The sequence below is a fragment of the Rhinolophus ferrumequinum genome, chromosome 24 (genome assembly GCF_004115265.2).
Source record: "Rhinolophus ferrumequinum isolate MPI-CBG mRhiFer1 chromosome 24, mRhiFer1_v1.p, whole genome shotgun sequence".
Lineage (NCBI taxonomy): Eukaryota > Metazoa > Chordata > Mammalia > Chiroptera > Rhinolophidae > Rhinolophus > Rhinolophus ferrumequinum.
Genome location: NC_046307.1, coordinates 9,238,417 through 9,255,455, shown reverse-complemented (window position 1 = coordinate 9,255,455; position 17,039 = coordinate 9,238,417). Strand labels below are relative to the sequence as shown.

The window sequence follows — 17,039 nt, the reverse complement described above, 5'->3', positions numbered from 1 at the left end:
TTTAATGCCTATCTATAGGGTAAATGATCACAAAATGAAAAGAGAACAAATAGGAAAAATGTTTGTAAACATGTAAAACAAAGGATTTGTACGTAAAATATTAAAAGTTTCTATAAGTCAACATTAAAAAGATAAAAACCTAATAGAAAAATAGCAGAGAATTTGCTATTTTTTGTGAATTATCTTTCATGAAAAGATAACTCATGCAAGATAGGTCTTCAGTGATCATACGAAAGGTACTTAACCTCATCAGTAATACATCCTATTGGCTTATTAGATAGGCAAAAGTCAAAGTTTGACCGTTCTCAGGTCAGGTGAGGAAGCAGTTTTGGGTACAGCCTATTTATAGGGCCTTAGGTAAAATCTATCAAAATTAAAAGTGCACATATCCTTTGACCCAGCAATTCTACTTCTAGGAAGTCATCGTACAGAAACACGGGTGAGTGGTTAAATATCTGTTCATTCCATCTCTGTGATAAATGATCGAATTGTTCACCAATACAGTACTGGTTGCATAAATTGTGGAATAGCCATATAACGTAATATATAAAAAGTATGAATTAGATCTGTATGTGCTGATACAGGAAAAGATGTCCATAAGTACACTGAGGAATGAAAAGAGCAAGCTGAAGAACAGAACAGATAGTAACACTCTGTATTTTTTTTAAAATAGAAAGATGTACTAAAAGTCTATCTCCAAATGCTAAATAGCTTTTCTCCCCCTTACATTCAACTATTTTTCTTTAGAGTATTTACGCTCTACATTGCCTTTGTTTATTGTCTGCAGAAAGTTCCATGTGTACAAGAACTTTATTCATTCAATGCTTTATCCTCAGTTCCTAATACATTGTAGGTGTTTGATAAATATTAATTGAAAAAAATGGAGACTCAGAAACATACATATATATATATAGTTCAAAAAGTTGTTTCAAAGACTGTGGATTTAAAGTAATAAAATCTCCATGATCTGACACTAAATGCTAAAAATATACCAAATAATTAATAGTATTTGTATAATCTTTTTCCTGTTGACAAAGCATCTTTACTTACATATCATTTGGTCCTTGTAACATCCCTATGAAATACACAAAAATATAATTAACATGTATTTTCACTTTTGGGTTTGCTAAATTTAGTCTTTCGAATGATGGTTCCAATCCTATTCAACACATTCCTTTTTATTTTGGTTTCCAGACCAAGTCGTTTTCTGAACACTGCAGTTTTCTTCTTTGTGTGTGCATATTCATACATATATAACTATCTACACATATAAAATTATTCATTTACATATAATTATACACACACACACACACACATACAATTTCCTTGTGAAGAACGTTCTTTCCTGCCTCTCTACGCAAAATACAGGTGACTCTTGAACAACGCAGTTGGGAGGCCCGGACCCGGGATCCGTGCACAACTTTTGACTCTACAGTAGGCCCTTCACATCCGCGGATCAAAAACAGTATTTTCCACCTGTGTTTGGGAATCAAGGTTGGAAATGCAAAAACAGTTTTTGATTCTCGGCTGGTTGAAACCATGGATTCGACGCCTGTGGATGCTGGTGGATAAGAAAGGCCAAATGTACTTATTGAAAAAAATCATATCTGAATGGACCCTCACAGTTCAAACCCGTGTTGTTCAAGGGTTTGAACAACCGTACAAGTACCCAACCTTCAAAACCCTGTTCAGGCCAGACAGTGGGCCTCACTCCCTTTCCCCAAACCAGACACGCACAAGGCAGACACAGCAGCACACTGCTTGCCCCAAAACCAGTCCCAGAAGCCAACGAGGCAGGACAAGCTCCGCCCACTCTTGCGTCCGCTACCGTTCGAAGTCCCCGCCCACCTCAGGAGTTTCCCAAAACCCAGCGCGGCAGGCCTTAACCGCACTAAGATGGCGACTCCCATGCATCGGCTCATAGCCCGGAGACAAGCGTAAGTGAGGGTCTCAGTCGGGGGTGGGGGGCGGGGAGAAGCGCGTCAGCCGGCGGGTGAGCGGGCGCCAAGATGCGGGACCAGTGTCGGATTCTCAGTGGGGACCGGCAGAGGGTGGCCGTTTTTCTCACCCGTTGCCTGGTCCCGGGGGGCGCGGGCAATAAGTTTGGTGCCCATGGGCCAGCGATTTCGTAGAAGAGGGCTGCGTAAGATCCCCGGGGCGGCACTAGGGGGGTTCTGAAGAGAGCCTCGAGTTTGGTTTCCCGGAAGGGAACCGCAGGAGTTAGTCGCTAAGTAGTTTGTGTCCCTTCGCCCACCTGGCTGCCCGCTCACCCCACGCTTGGCCGGGGGAAGCCTGGAGCCCTGTCCTCACCCCCTACGCTCGCCGACGTCTGCAGACTCTAGCCTAGCTGGCTTTTCGTGCCCCCTTTCTATTGCCTTCCCTAGGAACAGCCTGACTACAACAACGCCAACTTTTCTCCCGAGCTATAGTCTCACTTTCTGCCATTCATTGTCTTCAATAAATACTGACTTATTCATTACCTACCACTCTGCCAGATTTTGGTATAAAGATGAAGTATTCAAGACAAACCCTGCTTTCAGGGAGCTTACATTCTAGTAGTGGGAGGAGTTGACAAACTAAACATTTTCAGTAAATACAGTTGGTGATAAGAACTTTGAGGGAAATAAGAGGTGATGGAAAAAGAGAAAGGCCCAGGTTCGGTTGGTTGGACTGGAAAGGTATTTCTGAAGAGGGGACGTTTGAAGAGATTGAAAGTGTGAGAAAGGAGCCAGTCATGAGAGGATTTAGGGAAAGAGCATTCAGACGGTGGAATAATTGCTTTGAGGCAGGAAAGAATTTAGTTTTCCAGAACTGAAAAATGACCATTATGGTGAATGAGTGAGAGGGAGAGGCACAAAAGTTTTGCCGTGGACATATAATACAGGAGTTCTTCCCGATTGCCCCTTTTTTGTAAAGCCTTTTTTCTTCTATCAACCCTCACACCCAAATGTCTGCCACTTTTCCATTCTCTCGGCATTTCATGCCATCACCATTTGTACGTCTGGAATATATCACTCACATTCTGCTAGCATATATGTTTATATATTTTTTATTTACATTTTTTATTCTAAGGGCCCTTTTCATTCTCTTCCCTCCATCAGACTGTCTCTCATGCCAGATGAGAAGAGGTCCTTGAGCATAAGGGTATCGATTGAGGACGTCAGGGTATGTCGTATGCTTAGTGGAGGAAGACGGCTTTGAAGTCAGTTCTGAGATCAAGAATGGAGTGATAATGATACTTAATAGGCAGACTAAATGATGTCACCAGGGTCCACTCTAACTCTCAGGTGTTTTCTTTTGGGTGTCAGTTCCATAGTTGGATATGTTCGTTCCCTTGGTCCCAAGATGGCTGCAGTATCTAGGACCCTTTATATCCTCTCAGCTTCAAGTTGGTGGCATCTCATTGGTGTAGATTGGGTTACGTGCCCAACCCTAGACCATGTCTTTGGGGTTGTGAAACCGATTGACTTAGATCTCTTTCTTTTCCCAATGCGCTTGAATGGATTTCTGTAAACCAATGATGAGCGGGGTGGGTAGTCTCAGAGGAGGTAATGAATGCTAGATTGGCCAAACCAACCAATGTCCACTCTAATTATGAAGTGAGAGTAGGACTTGTAGCGCCTAAAGAATATTGCTAGTTCTTATTTTAGAAATATCAGTAAGTTAAACAAATGTTCTGTTTCTACAGTATGCCTGTATTTCGTACATGAGCTACACAGAAGTAAAAGACAAATCTTACCTTTAGGAGCTTTTGCTTTTGTTGCTAAGAAAACATATGGTGTATAATAAAAGCTGTCAGGGTATATAGACTGTAAGTCCCCAGGGAGTCAGAGGAGGCGGGCCTTTAGAGGCTAGAGCCGTCCAGGAGAGTTTGGGGAAAATTTTTTCGGGAAAAGCAGAAAAGGAGCCTTTGCTTTTAGTTTTATAGTTATCAAAGAGGTTTAATTTTATTTGTAAAGAGGAAATCTTCTATAATAACAGATTTTAAACTGTTTTTAAGTTAGTCATGAGAAGTGAGAAAGTACTGTTGTCTTGGAAAAAGTCTTTGGACTTACAGAGGAAAGGCGGGATGTAACAGGAAAACAAAAAAGCCTAAATTGGAACTCCCCATGCAGCAGATCTTCAGGGACTTAACTTTAAATCAATTGAAATGAGATTATTTTCACTTTGTAAATTGTAATTACATGTACTCACATTCATATGTAAGTAGATTTCTTCCACTCAACACCCCCCTACATTCCATTACTCTCTTCAGCATCCAGGGTAGTCATCTAACTTTGGCTTCAAGACCTCCAGTTGGACATATTCACCTCCTGAAGTAGCCTGTTACGTTTTTCAAATCTATCAAAAAGTTTATATTGAACTAAAGGGAAAATAATATTTATGAAGCTAAACCCTACTCCTTTCTAACTTCCCAGCTTTTGACCAATTCTGTGGTTTCAGTCAGTTAAAAAGCCTAAGTGTTTTCCATTTGAATTGCCTTCAACTCCAAGCTTCCCCTGTCTTGTACTCATATTTATATTGATTTTCTGGACGTAAATGTTAAACTTACTTTTACCCTTGTTAAATTTCACCTCATCATTGACACAGAGATCCAGGCTGTCAAGACCTTTTGGCTCCTGATTCGGTCATCTGTCGTATTAGCTGTCCCTCTCAGCTTTGTGTCACCTACAGGTTTGATAGATGCACATCTGGGTCCTCATCCAAATCATTTATAAAAAAGTTGAATAAGACCAAGCTGAGGACCAAACCCTGCAGGCCATCACTGGATGCCTCTCTGTATAACTGACTTCAACCCATTATACAGTTCTCTGTCCATGATGTTCAGCTGACCTACCTGATTGTTCTGTTTTATTCGCAAGGATATTGTGAGAGACTTTCCAAGATGCCTTATTAATGATGTGATATCTAGCAATCATGGCTTTTTTCTCTGAGTGGATTTAATAAATCCAGCCAGAATTTTGCCTGAAATGGATGGATGTAAAGTTCACCGGTCTAGTTTGTGGGAATCTATCCTTCTCCCCACTTCAAAAATCAGAACAGCATTTGCCTACTTCCTGTCTTTCAGCACCACTCCTCTTTGCCAGAGTTCTCCAGATTACCTGTAACAGTACAGCAGTCTCACCTGGAAAATCTCTGGTATGTCCAGGAACAATCACCTGGGCCATGTGACTTAAACACATTCAGAATGGATAAGGGCTCTGTTACCCACTCCTCAAGGATCTTGGGCTTCAGTTTTACTCTTCGTATTTGCATGTAATTGTGTTGAGTTCAGACCGAAGCAAGATAAAAATAGTCCTGCTTGTTCTCTTAGCCCTTAACGTGATATGGTGGCCTATTTGCCTAGTACCTCAAATAGTAAACCTATTCCTTTTTTGATTCTTTATGCTTTAAATATAACTAAAACACAAAATAAAACAATTTTGAATGTTCTTGATATTCTTCACTAGTCTCAGCTCATTTGGACAGGAGTCTTTCAGATATTTCTCTTATAGGCCTTTACCACTCTTCTGTACTCCGTAGTTATATGTTATTTTAAAAGTATACTTCAACATTTGTTTTATGATTTCACATGCAATCTATGTTCATTGTTGAAAAGTTAGAAAATACCGCTAAGAAAAACAAAATACTAGAATTCTACCCCAAAGACAGTCATTGTTTACATTTTAGCATATAATCTTTTAGGCCATGTTTAGTATTTTAAATGCCCTTATAGTGTTCTTTATGGATGTACAATAACTTTTTGGCCATTTCCTTTGTTGTTGGATAGTTAGGTTTACTCTTATAAACCATATTGTACTTCCAATAGTAAATATTTATGCAACTGAATTTTAGACATTTTTTTAAAGTCAAGTTTATTGAGGTTTAATTTACATAGAACGAAATTCATCCTTTTTAATATACAATTCTGTGAGTTCCGACAAATTCATATAGTCAAGCAACCATCACCAAAATCAAGAAATAGAACAATTTCAATATACCAGAAGCCCCCACGGCCTTTTCCCAGTCACAACCTCTCTCCTTTCTAGAGGTAACCACTCACCTAAAATTTATGATGATTACTTCCTTGCTTCTCTATATGTTTACCGTCTAACTGGAGTTTAGATTTAATGCATTAGAGTTTAATTTTGTGTGTCTTTGAACTTTATACAGAATCGGACAATTTGAATTCTTTTGAGTCTGGCTTCTTATATCTGAGCTCTATGTAAGTTACGTTAAGCTGGTTTGTTTATTGTTATTACTATGTAGTATTCCACTGTGTTCTATACCACAAATTATCCATTCTACTTTGATGTTACTTCCAATTTTGAGGATGTTACGAAGCATCCTACTAAGAACATTCTTACAGTTCTCCCTCTTCCTCTTCCCTGCTTGCACAAGTCAATCCTGAAGCCATTAGGTGGCGTAGAGCAGTGTAGGTATCCATACAGAGAGTTGACCTGGCACTGGAGTATTCATGTGAAGTGGGGCAAGGAGGGCATCCACATAGGGGCGTGAACTGGCCTGCAGTGCCAGCAGAGTGTACGGGGCATCCAGCGGGAGAAGGTCCAGTACAGGGGGTCAGATCCCAAGCAGAGAGGGAAGTGTCCACACAAGAGGGGAAATTCAGCACAAGTTGTTACCCGAGTGAGGAGAATATATACGGGCTGGGGTGGGGGGGTATAATTTGATACAGGGTGTCAGAGCCTAAGGAGGAAGAGAAATATGTCCACTTGAGGGGAACTGGCCTGGCGGTGGGAGTCAGCCCCAGCAGAGTGAGGGACATGTCACATGGAGGGTGGGGAGGACAGCGAAGAGTATCAGATCCCAAGTGAAGTAAAGAGGACATCTGTAGGGGGGAAGGGGCAGCAGTGGCAGCAATGGACACTTGGTTATATGAAAAGAAATAAGTAAATCTAATGGGAGCCAGAGTTCTCACTGAAGAAGGAAGTTTGGAGAAGGAAAGAATAGAGTAAACCTGTGAAGGGTTTGGATTGGAATTAAACATATTGGTATGAATTCATGGTTTTCAAATATGTAATTAAATATAGATGTAAATGTGTATATTTGATAGATGAATAGGGTGTGTGTGTGTGTGTGTGTGTGTGTGTGTGTGTGTGTGTTCGCTATCTCTGTCCATTGAGAGAACCTGGGAGCAGCCATATCCCAATAATAGTGAGCACACATGTGCCCTGATCTTGACTCTAAATATCATCAGAGCTCCCTCCATCAGGCTGATTTCAGGCAGGGGCAGGGAAAGTATAAGGTGAGTCGGGAATTTTTTTTGTTGTACCAGAAAGCAAGGAAATACTCAAAGAATGAGGGAGCCATATCAAAAGAATACAGAATCCAGCTTGAAAGGATTCCCACTTACCAAATCTAGGACAATCTGAGCATCAAAAGAAATCATGGTAATGAATTACAACTCATTGAATAAAATAGAAAAATGTGAGTTCATACTGATAGATGAATAAAGGAATTAAAAATTTGATGAGTAGGATATTTATGTACTGTCAAGTACCAAGTCACAAAGTACATTTACAGGTTTTTGTTGTGTTTCTTTTTTAATTGGAGAAGATTGAGGAACAGTGTGTTTTTCCAGGGCCCATCAGCTCCATGTCAAGTCCTTGTTTTTCAATCTAGTTGTGGGGGACAAAGTACGTTTATTAATTACTATATTAGTTATCAATTATTATTGTATAACAAACTATCCTAGAACTTAGTGACTTCCAATAGTAAACATTATCTCAGTTTCTGTGGGTCGGGCATTCAGGAGTGACGTCGCTGAGTGGTTGTGATTCAGCCTCTCCCACCTGGTGGTGGTCAGGACTTTGCCAGGGGTTGCCGTCGTCGGAAGGCTTGCTCAGGACTGGATGGTCGACTTCCAGGACCGCTCATTCACAGTGCTCTTGGCAGGAAGCCTTGGTTCCTCATCCCATGGGCCTCCCTAGATGCTGCTTGAGCACCTTCATGACAGGGCAGCCACATACCCTGATCTTCAAAGTCACACTCCGTCACTCTGCTTTATTCTGTTAGAAGCCAAGTCACCAAGTCTGAGCCACATGCAAGGGGAGGGGACTTAGGCTCCACCTCTTGAAGTGAGGAGCATTCGACAATCTGTGGACAGAATTTTAAACCACAAAAATTTTTAAAAGGACAAAAAGTAACTTTACAATGCAAAGTCTAGTAGACTCTCCTTAACAAAGTCATCAAAGGGAATACCGTCAGTAACAAGACAGTGAAGTCCTGTGTCACCTGACAGGAATGCAATGAGAAGAACACGGCACGTTTCTCTTATGTTCCTGCCAAAGATGCATGGCCTGCATCTAATCATGTAGAGATGTCAAATGTGGTGGCCAGCCTCCAGGATGACCCCCCGCCCGCAATAGTCCCTGCCTCTCGGTATTCACACTCTTGTGTAGTCTCCTCCCCATTGTACTAGGATTGGTCTTTGTTACTAACAGAATACAGCAAAAGTGGTACATCATTTCCAAGATTAGGTTATAAAAGACTGACTGCTTTCTTGAGTTGTCTCAGTCACTCACTTTGGGGAAAGCTGTGTTGCGAGCAGCCCTATGGAGAGGCCCCCAGGGCAAGGAACTGAAGCCTCCTGCTAATAGCCACATGAGTGAGCTTGGAAGCAAATTCTCCAACTCAAATTGAAGCACATTCTACAAAATCACTGGCCTGTACTCTTGAAAAAGTGTCAAGGTTATGAAGGCAAGACACAACTGAGAAACTCTTCCAGACAAAAGGAGACTAAAGAGACATGGCAACAAGTGCAATATTAATGCTGAACTAGATTTTGCTATAAAGAACATTATTGGGAAATTCAGTGAAACTGAAGATTAAGTAGTAGGACTGTATCAACACTAATTTCTTGATTATGATGGTGACATTGTTATGTAGGAGAATGTTAATAGACATACGCAGCAAAACGTTCCCGGTTGATGAGGCATCAGGTTGGCAACTTACAAATGTTTCAGGAAAAATAGTTCTTTGAACTGCACTTGCAATTTTTCTGTAAGGTAATTGTTTCAAATTTTTCAAAAGCTACATGAAGGGAAGCAATATTCCTCTACATGTTATATAGTATAGTCGTGCATGGATATCTATTGCATAAATACCTACAATAGAGTGTGCATCTCTTCAATTATAGTGAATTTTTTTCAAAATGGTCCTACCAATTTGCATGGGTACTAACAATGAGTGTTCCTCTTGCTATGTATATCCTTGCTAACATTTGCTATTGCCAGTTTTTAATTTCAGTCTTTCTGGTGGGTGTCTAGTTCTATCTTATTGGGGTTTTAACTTTCTTTTCTTTGATTAGTAACGAGCACCTTTTCATGTTTATTAATTTGTATTTTTCCATTCCCATTTTTATACTTTCTTTACATTTTCCACTTCATCTTATTTTTCTATTATCCATCATTTTCTTGATTCGTAGGAGTTCTTTGTGTACTCTGGAGAAGAGGCCATTGGTTATATATAGAGGGTGCTAAAAAAAGTATACACATTCTAAGAAAGGAAAAACTGTATTAAAATTGTAATCCCCAATATATATCAATAACAAAAGATGACTACAAGTCATGTGTATACTTTTTTTTTTTTTTTTTTTTTTTTTGGCACTCCCTACCGGGAGTTGCAGATGTTACAAATATCTACTTTTTGGCTTCCCTTTTAACTCTCTTCATAATACATTTGGATGAACAGAAATTCTTAATTTTAAATTTTAGTATAATTTACCAGTCTTTTCCTTTATGATTAGTATTGTGTTTTTGTTTCTTATGAATTATTAATTCAAATATGTCACTTTTTAAACTACTATCTTTTAAAACCTTTATTGGTCTGTAATGAATGTGTGCATATAGCGGAGAGTCGAGATTAAGTCTTATTTTTTCCGTATGCATAACTAGTGATTCCTGTACCATTTATACTTTCCCCCACTGTCCTTTCCTCCACTGCTCTCAGTGCCGTGCTTGTCATAAATTAAGTTTTCATATATACATTAGTCTATTTCTGGACATTCTGTTATGTTCCATTGGCTTCTTTATACATCTTTGCTACAATCTCACATTATTAATTATTATAGCTTTATCATAAGTCAGTGTCTTTTAATCTAAGTCTTCATTTGTTCTTTTACGAGGGTATTTTGGCTATCTTTAGTCTTTTGTATTTCCATATACATTTTAGAATAAATTCCAAAACAAATAAACAAAAACCTGTTGCGATTTTTATTGGCATTTGAATCTGTAGATCAGTTTGGGAGAATGGACATTTTTACAATATTGAGTCTTCCAATCTATGAACATGGTATATCCCTCTATTTGTCACTCATTGTATGTCTAATTCTCTCAGTAATGTTTGTTTTCTGCATAAAAGTCTTGCATGTATTTTCTTCGATTTGTTTATAGATGTACTTGATATTTTTCAGACTATTATAAACGTCACCTTTTAAAATTTTATTTTTAACTGTTTCTGTTATATAGAAACACAATTGATTTTTACATGTTGACCTAATGCAGAGTTTGGCAAGCTGAATCTCGTCTGCTTCCTGTTCTTATAGGCTTGTAAGCTAAGAATGTTATTTATATATGTATATGTAATGGCCTCAGTCTAATCATATAGAGATATCAAATGTGGTTGCCAGCATCCAAGATGACCCCCAATGATCCCTGCCTACTGATATTCACACTATTGTGTAATCTCCTCCCAATTGTGCTAGGATTGGTCTTTGTTACCAATATAGCAAAATTTTGTATTTTGAATACAGCAAAAGTTATGGTATGTCAATTTGATGAAAGGGAACACTAACTTTGAACCTCACCTGAGTGAAATGTTATCCTCTAGAAAAGAATTTTATTCTTTTAGTAAACCTCGTTTATGTGAAATATTTTTATTAATAAAATACTTGTGGAAATTTGTTTTCTCTCTTATTATCTAAGGGCCAACATAGTATCCTCAATTTTGCCTCTTGGTCTGCAAAGCCTACACTATTTACTGATCCTTTACAAAGTTTGCTGACTCCAATCTAAAACCTTACTAAACTCACTTAATGAATTTTAATTATTTCAAAAATTTTATCTGTAGAGTCTTTTGGATTTGCTGTGGACATAATACATCATCAGTGTGGAATGAGAGTTTTATTTCTTCCTTTCCAATTCTTTCATCTGTTTTTCTTTGCTTGCTGTATCTTAATCCAATTTCCAGAATTGAGATTTTCCTTAGCCTCCCAGATGACTGACTACAGGTAGGGCTGCACTCTACATACGGCTGTAGCCCCTCAGAGTCCTAACTCTGGATACAAAGTTTGTCTCCTCGCTTGTTGTAAATCACTATTGACCCTCTTCAGTTAAGCAAACACCAATGTAAGAGTTGACTTAACTACAGAGCTGATCACTCTGAATTTCCATCTTCTTCCATATTTTGGCTTGGTTATTTTTTTACTCCCTTGTTCTCTCAAGCAGGTTGTTTAAAACGTTTTGACTGTCTTTTCTAGTTCTGAGCTAAAGAGTTGGTCTGAGTTACCTCGTCTGCCATTACTGGAATGGAATTAAGGAATGAAGATTTTTTTTTTAACATTTTTTTATTTTATTTTATTGGGGAATATTGGGGGACAGTGTGTTTCTCCAGAGCCCATCAGCTCCAAGTCCAGTTGCCATTTTTCAATCATTAGTTGCAGGGGGCACAGCCCACCATCCCGTGTGGGAATTGAACTGGCAACCTTGTTGTTCAGAGCTTGTGCTCCAATCAACTGAGCCATCCGGTAGCCCAGCGGCAGCTCAGCTCAAGGTGCCATGTTCAATCTTAGTTGCAGAGGGCGGAGCCCACCATCTCTTGCGGGAGTCGAGGAGTCGAACCGGCAACCTTGTGGTTGAGAGCCCACTGGCACATGTGGGACTCAAACTGGCAGCCTTCGGGGTTAGGAGCACCGAGCTCCAACCACCTGAGCCACCGGGCCGGCCCGAGGGATGAAGATTTTATCTCAGTTCTGTTTAACTTCAATGTCCATGATCTTTATCCCTCACTATACTATGTTGTCATTACATCTAACAAACAATTTAAAGTGAAAAAATGTTTATTTTAAAAAAATAGGCATCATTTTACACTTCAGATTGTTTGTGCCTTTCAGGGCAGAAAATGTCAAGTGAATATTTTAAGGCCTGTATTCTAATTTTTGCTCTGTAGTGAAGCAAATAAGCAACATGTAAGATGTCAGAAATGCTTGGAATTTGGACACTGGACTTATGAATGCACAGGAAAAAGAAAATACCTACACAGGCCTTCAAGAACAGCAGAACTAAAGAAAGCTTTAAAAGAAAAAGAAAACAGATTATTATTACAACAAAGGTAAGTTTACATGTGGTATCCAAAGGAATATTTTTATTTATGTTTGTGGAATTTATTAAGGATCTAAATGTTTCATGGTGGTTATCCAGATTTAGATTATAATACTATCTAATGTTTAATGAGTGCTTACTATGTGCTAGGCACTGTACTAAGCTCTTTATGAGTATTAGCTTATTTAATCAACATATCTATACCATAAAGTTAAGTACTATTATTAGTCCCCATTTTACATATGGAGAAACAGGCATGGAGAGGTTCAATAACTTGCTCAGTGTCTAGTAAGTAGAAATGGTAAGTGTTAAACTATCAGCCTCTCTTCAGAATCCATGCTCTTAATGATTTTGCTTTATTGGCTAAACTGCCAATGACATGACAACAGAATACTCTGAGGTAGATTATATGAGCTGATATGAAAAGATATGCAAGAGAAGTATCCAAGATACTTATATTAAGTATACAGACCAGGTAGAGAACAGTATATATAATATGCTATCATTTATGTTTAAAAAAGAAGAAAAAGGAATAATGGAATTTTTTAGGAAATGTAAAAGATCAATAATAGTAGTTCCTTTCTAAAAGGAGTACTAGGTAGGAAGAAAATTGGAAAATTGTTCTTTACTTTGTTATGTCCTTTTAGATAAAGCTTTTTAAATTCCTGTGAAATGTTAAGTATGTATGTTTTAGAGAAACTGAAATAGGAAGATGCCAGGTCAACTTAGTCCTTTAAATGAGAGGCGGCATCTTCAGGAAGACTGAGCTCCATACTAGTGTCTTAAACAGCTGGACTTTCAAGGCAGCAGTCTTCCAGCGTGTAGACACGAAAGCTCTTGGGGTATGCAGGAATAGATAAATAATCAGTTTCTAGGCCATCAACATGCATATATACTTTTTCCAAAAATAAATCTGTATGAGAACTTGCATCCTGGTTCTTCTTTTTCACTTCCCCTTTCCCAACAACCCTTCTTTAATTTCCCAAAGGCGTACCTCTCACCTCTCTCTAATCTAACCTTGGTGTATTGTCCTCATCTATAAAAACCCAAAGATTTTTCAAAATACTGGTTATTTGTACTGAGAAAGTGAATGGCCCTAATTATTGGGAGTAAATTCTTTTGTAAAATTGTTTTTCCCAACATAATTGAAGAAGGACCTAACTTAGTTGTCAATTTAAAAGTATATTTTAATATATCATTCTGTTACTTGTAGACTATAACACGGGAGGAATTCAAAGAATTGAGTGACATTGCTACAACAAAACTCTTCCTGTTCCCATCTACTATTTAAGTTAACAAAGTTTGTCAGGATTAGATCGATAAAAATTAAATATGGGAATTGAATTGACGGTGAACCTTGTCACTGTCTAGCAATAAGATCCATGGATATATAAACTAGAAAAAAAACCCACATCGTTAAGAGATGTATTTCCAATAAAATTATTTTTATGTATAATAGTTATTAAACTGTATATTTTTACGTTGTTTTAATTAATTTTGTAGTAATAATGGCAATGGTAACTCAATTCAGAATTTTTAAACACTTTTAAAACCTTATGATCACAGGTAATTAAAATACATAACTTCAAGTTATGTCTATATTTTTGTCGCAGAGAAGTGTAAGTGATTGGTAAAATTTTCAGGCATAGAAATAACTATTCAGGGTACATCCTGTGGGGAAAGCAGAATAAAAGTACAAGTTCAAAGAGGGAAAAAGGACAATGTAAAAGTACCAAGTGCTAAAGATAAGCTTGTTCATGTATTTTTTAAGTGTCTAATCGGTGTCAAGTTGGTGTCAAATCATTGACATTTACTTTCCATTAGATAGAGTTATCAAAGTGATATAACAATTTTCGTTTTAAACTGTCAATATGTGATATGCCAGAGAGTACACCCTTTGCAAATATTAAAACTTAGAATAAAAAGTGTATGAGGGAAATACATAGTATTTCAAAATTCTTATATTAGGAATGTAAGCAAAAAATGTTTGAAGAACTCTGTCCTAAACAGTAAAAGAGTTAGGAATAATTTCATCCCAATATTTACTTTTGTTTTTCTAATTGTGTTAACAAGTATCTGGAGCTTAAAAATACATTGACTACCTGAGTTTTAGATACCCCTCTGTTACATAAAAATTGCTGATTTTTTGTTTAATGATAAAATGATGGAAGTATGTGAATTACAGTGATCATGGATTCTTGTGGTGTGGTTTAATAAATGTACTTCTCCCATTTATTTTACCCCAAAATGACAATTCAGTAAGTAACTCCATTGTGTAAAACTTTACATAAATATATATTTATATTTGAAGATTCAGGAAATAAGGATAGAGGCGTTACCTAGGAAATATAAATAAGTCCAGAATATAGAAATGTTAAACTTACAGGGCAGTGCTATAGTAATAGAAGTAATTCTGTAATTTAAAAACCTGCATGTTGTTTGGCAGGAATATAACAGCAAGCCATTTGTATATTTCATTCAAAAATCACCAGACTTTTTCTTCTTTGTAAATAATGTGAGGGAATACAGTCTTGAATTATTAAGTCTCTGGTTTTTAAATAGTAAATAACTGAACACTTGAGGGACATTCGGCAAAAGAAATGGTTGTATTAAATTAAAGGTTGCTTTTCTTTTTATATGAAATGGCCATTTATAATATGACTCTGGAAACTCAAATTCTAAATTACAGCTTTTGTTGTGCTATTATTTGCTTTGTTTTGTTGTTTAGGAAGTAGTTGATGTAGCCATGTCAACCTAAGTTCAAAACTAAAAAAGAATCAAATTGGTGTATTCAGTCATCTCAACTACTAACTTACCTGGCTTCTAAGATATGGTTGATAGATACCGTAAGGGCTGGTTAAATTGACTGCAGGTACCACATACAGCTCACAATAGGAAACTTTCCACTTGGTTAGAACAAAAAGTGCTGGACTCTGAGTACATATTATAAAAGACAGAGTTTTCCTCAATGTAAAACAGTTCGGGGGATAACAAGGGTTTGTCTGAGCTGTGTATAATCCCTCTATTAACAGGAGCCTTTTCCCCCCTTGTGTTTATCAGCATTGGAGAAACTAACATAGAAAGAAAGACCAAGAAAAAAAGGTATGTGTGACTTTAGGAGTATTGTATAGATAATATATAATATTAGTTGGAGGGAGGGGAAGAGTGATTTTTAAAGTGATAGTTAATAGCTTTGGATCTGAAATCTCTTTTTTGCAATTTATGATTAAATATCATCCTATTTTCTGATATGTTCTTTTTACCTGTCTGGAATTTACTGCCTTCATTTCTCCTTTTTCTCCAACTTTCCAGAGTCCTTATACTTGGAAATAGTAAATTTCTTTTGGCTTGGAATAGAAAATGTTATTAGACTGGTAAAAAATTATTGACCAGCTACATCAGGTCTAAAGTAGGTCAGATTGTGAAACATTTACCACTCTTTGTGAAGTTTAAATAAACCCAATTGTTGCACTGCAACTTTATTCTAATATTATTTGCTCTGGAGCATAATATATTAGGTACACGTATCTTGAACTCCATCCAAGAGAGTTAAATTGCTGAAGTAAAAGACCTTGCTAAGTTGGGAAGAGAAGAGGTTAAAATAGTTAGGCAATCCCCAAAGCATCAGGTCTGGGGATAACATGCTAGCAAATCTTCAGTATATATATATGCGTATATCGTATTCATGTGGAATGAACATTCTATTAAGTGTCAGCTTCCCATGCATATAACTGTTGATTATCTACTAGGTCTAAGAGTGTAACCAGTTCCAGTAGCGATAGCAGTGACAGTTCAGCCAGTGATTCTTCATCAGAGAGTGAAGAAACGTCTACCTCATCCTCCTCAGAGGACAGTGACACTGATGAAAGCTCCTCCAGTTCATCGTCTTCTGCCTCTTCCACAAGCTCGTCCTCGTCCTCTGATTCAGACTCAGATTCCAGCTCTTCCAGCAGCAGCAGCACCAGCACAGATAGCAGCTCTGAAGATGAACCACCGAAGAAGAAGAAAAAGAAATAGAATTGCTCCATCCATATTGGACTGATGGACTGAAAACATTAATCTGATTCTCAGAAGGGAATTTAGACTATGTTAAAGCCAAATAGGTTAACTGGCCAAAATTTCTAGAAGTTTATAAATGTTTTACATTGTAAGAGCATAAAAGGTATTAATAATAATGGATTATATATATATACACTTTTTTATTTTAAGGGTGAATCTTGTTTTTCTTTTTTATCTTTAAAATATATCTCTAAAACTTAAAGCTGAAATCCAGTAAATCTGATTTTGTGATAAAACTTATGTTTTCTCCCTGAAATGACCAGTTTTCTCCCTGAAATGAATGCTATACTTTATTATATGTTAGTGTTATGTATCAGACATGTGTTCAGAATAATGCATCAGAGTATCTGGCAGTGTTTTTTCTAATGCTTTTGGCCATGTGTCGTAATGTCAGGTTTAATATGTTGTTACTATAAGCTTACGCCTTTTCCTACTGTTATAAATGTGCTCTATTTTTATGTTTATGTTCAGAAAGTTATTTTGACTCTGTCCTAAATGAAAAGTTCAAGGAACCTATTAATATATTTATACCTTTCGGATGGCCCAAGTTTCAAGTTACTATGTTGTATTATTCATTTTCTTCTTAGAGATACACTTTTCTGAGGAAAATCATTCTAAAGGAACTTGAAAAGAAACAAAAATTTTGAAATTACTTGGGAG

General features: G+C 37.4%; 1 protein-coding gene across 1 annotated transcript; it reads left to right on the top strand.

Annotated features, from left to right (window-relative positions):
* The first annotated feature begins 1,846 nt into the window (after positions 1-1,846).
* Positions 1,847-16,837, top strand: ZCCHC10 (zinc finger CCHC-type containing 10). Its single transcript, XM_033097067.1, has 4 exons — positions 1,847-1,937; positions 12,169-12,330; positions 15,381-15,422; positions 16,070-16,837. The coding sequence occupies exons 1-4, from the start codon at positions 1,897-1,899 to the stop codon at positions 16,335-16,337; spliced, it is 513 nt and encodes a 170-aa protein (XP_032952958.1). The 5' UTR covers positions 1,847-1,896; the 3' UTR covers positions 16,338-16,837.
* Positions 16,838-17,039: the final 202 nt, after the last annotated feature.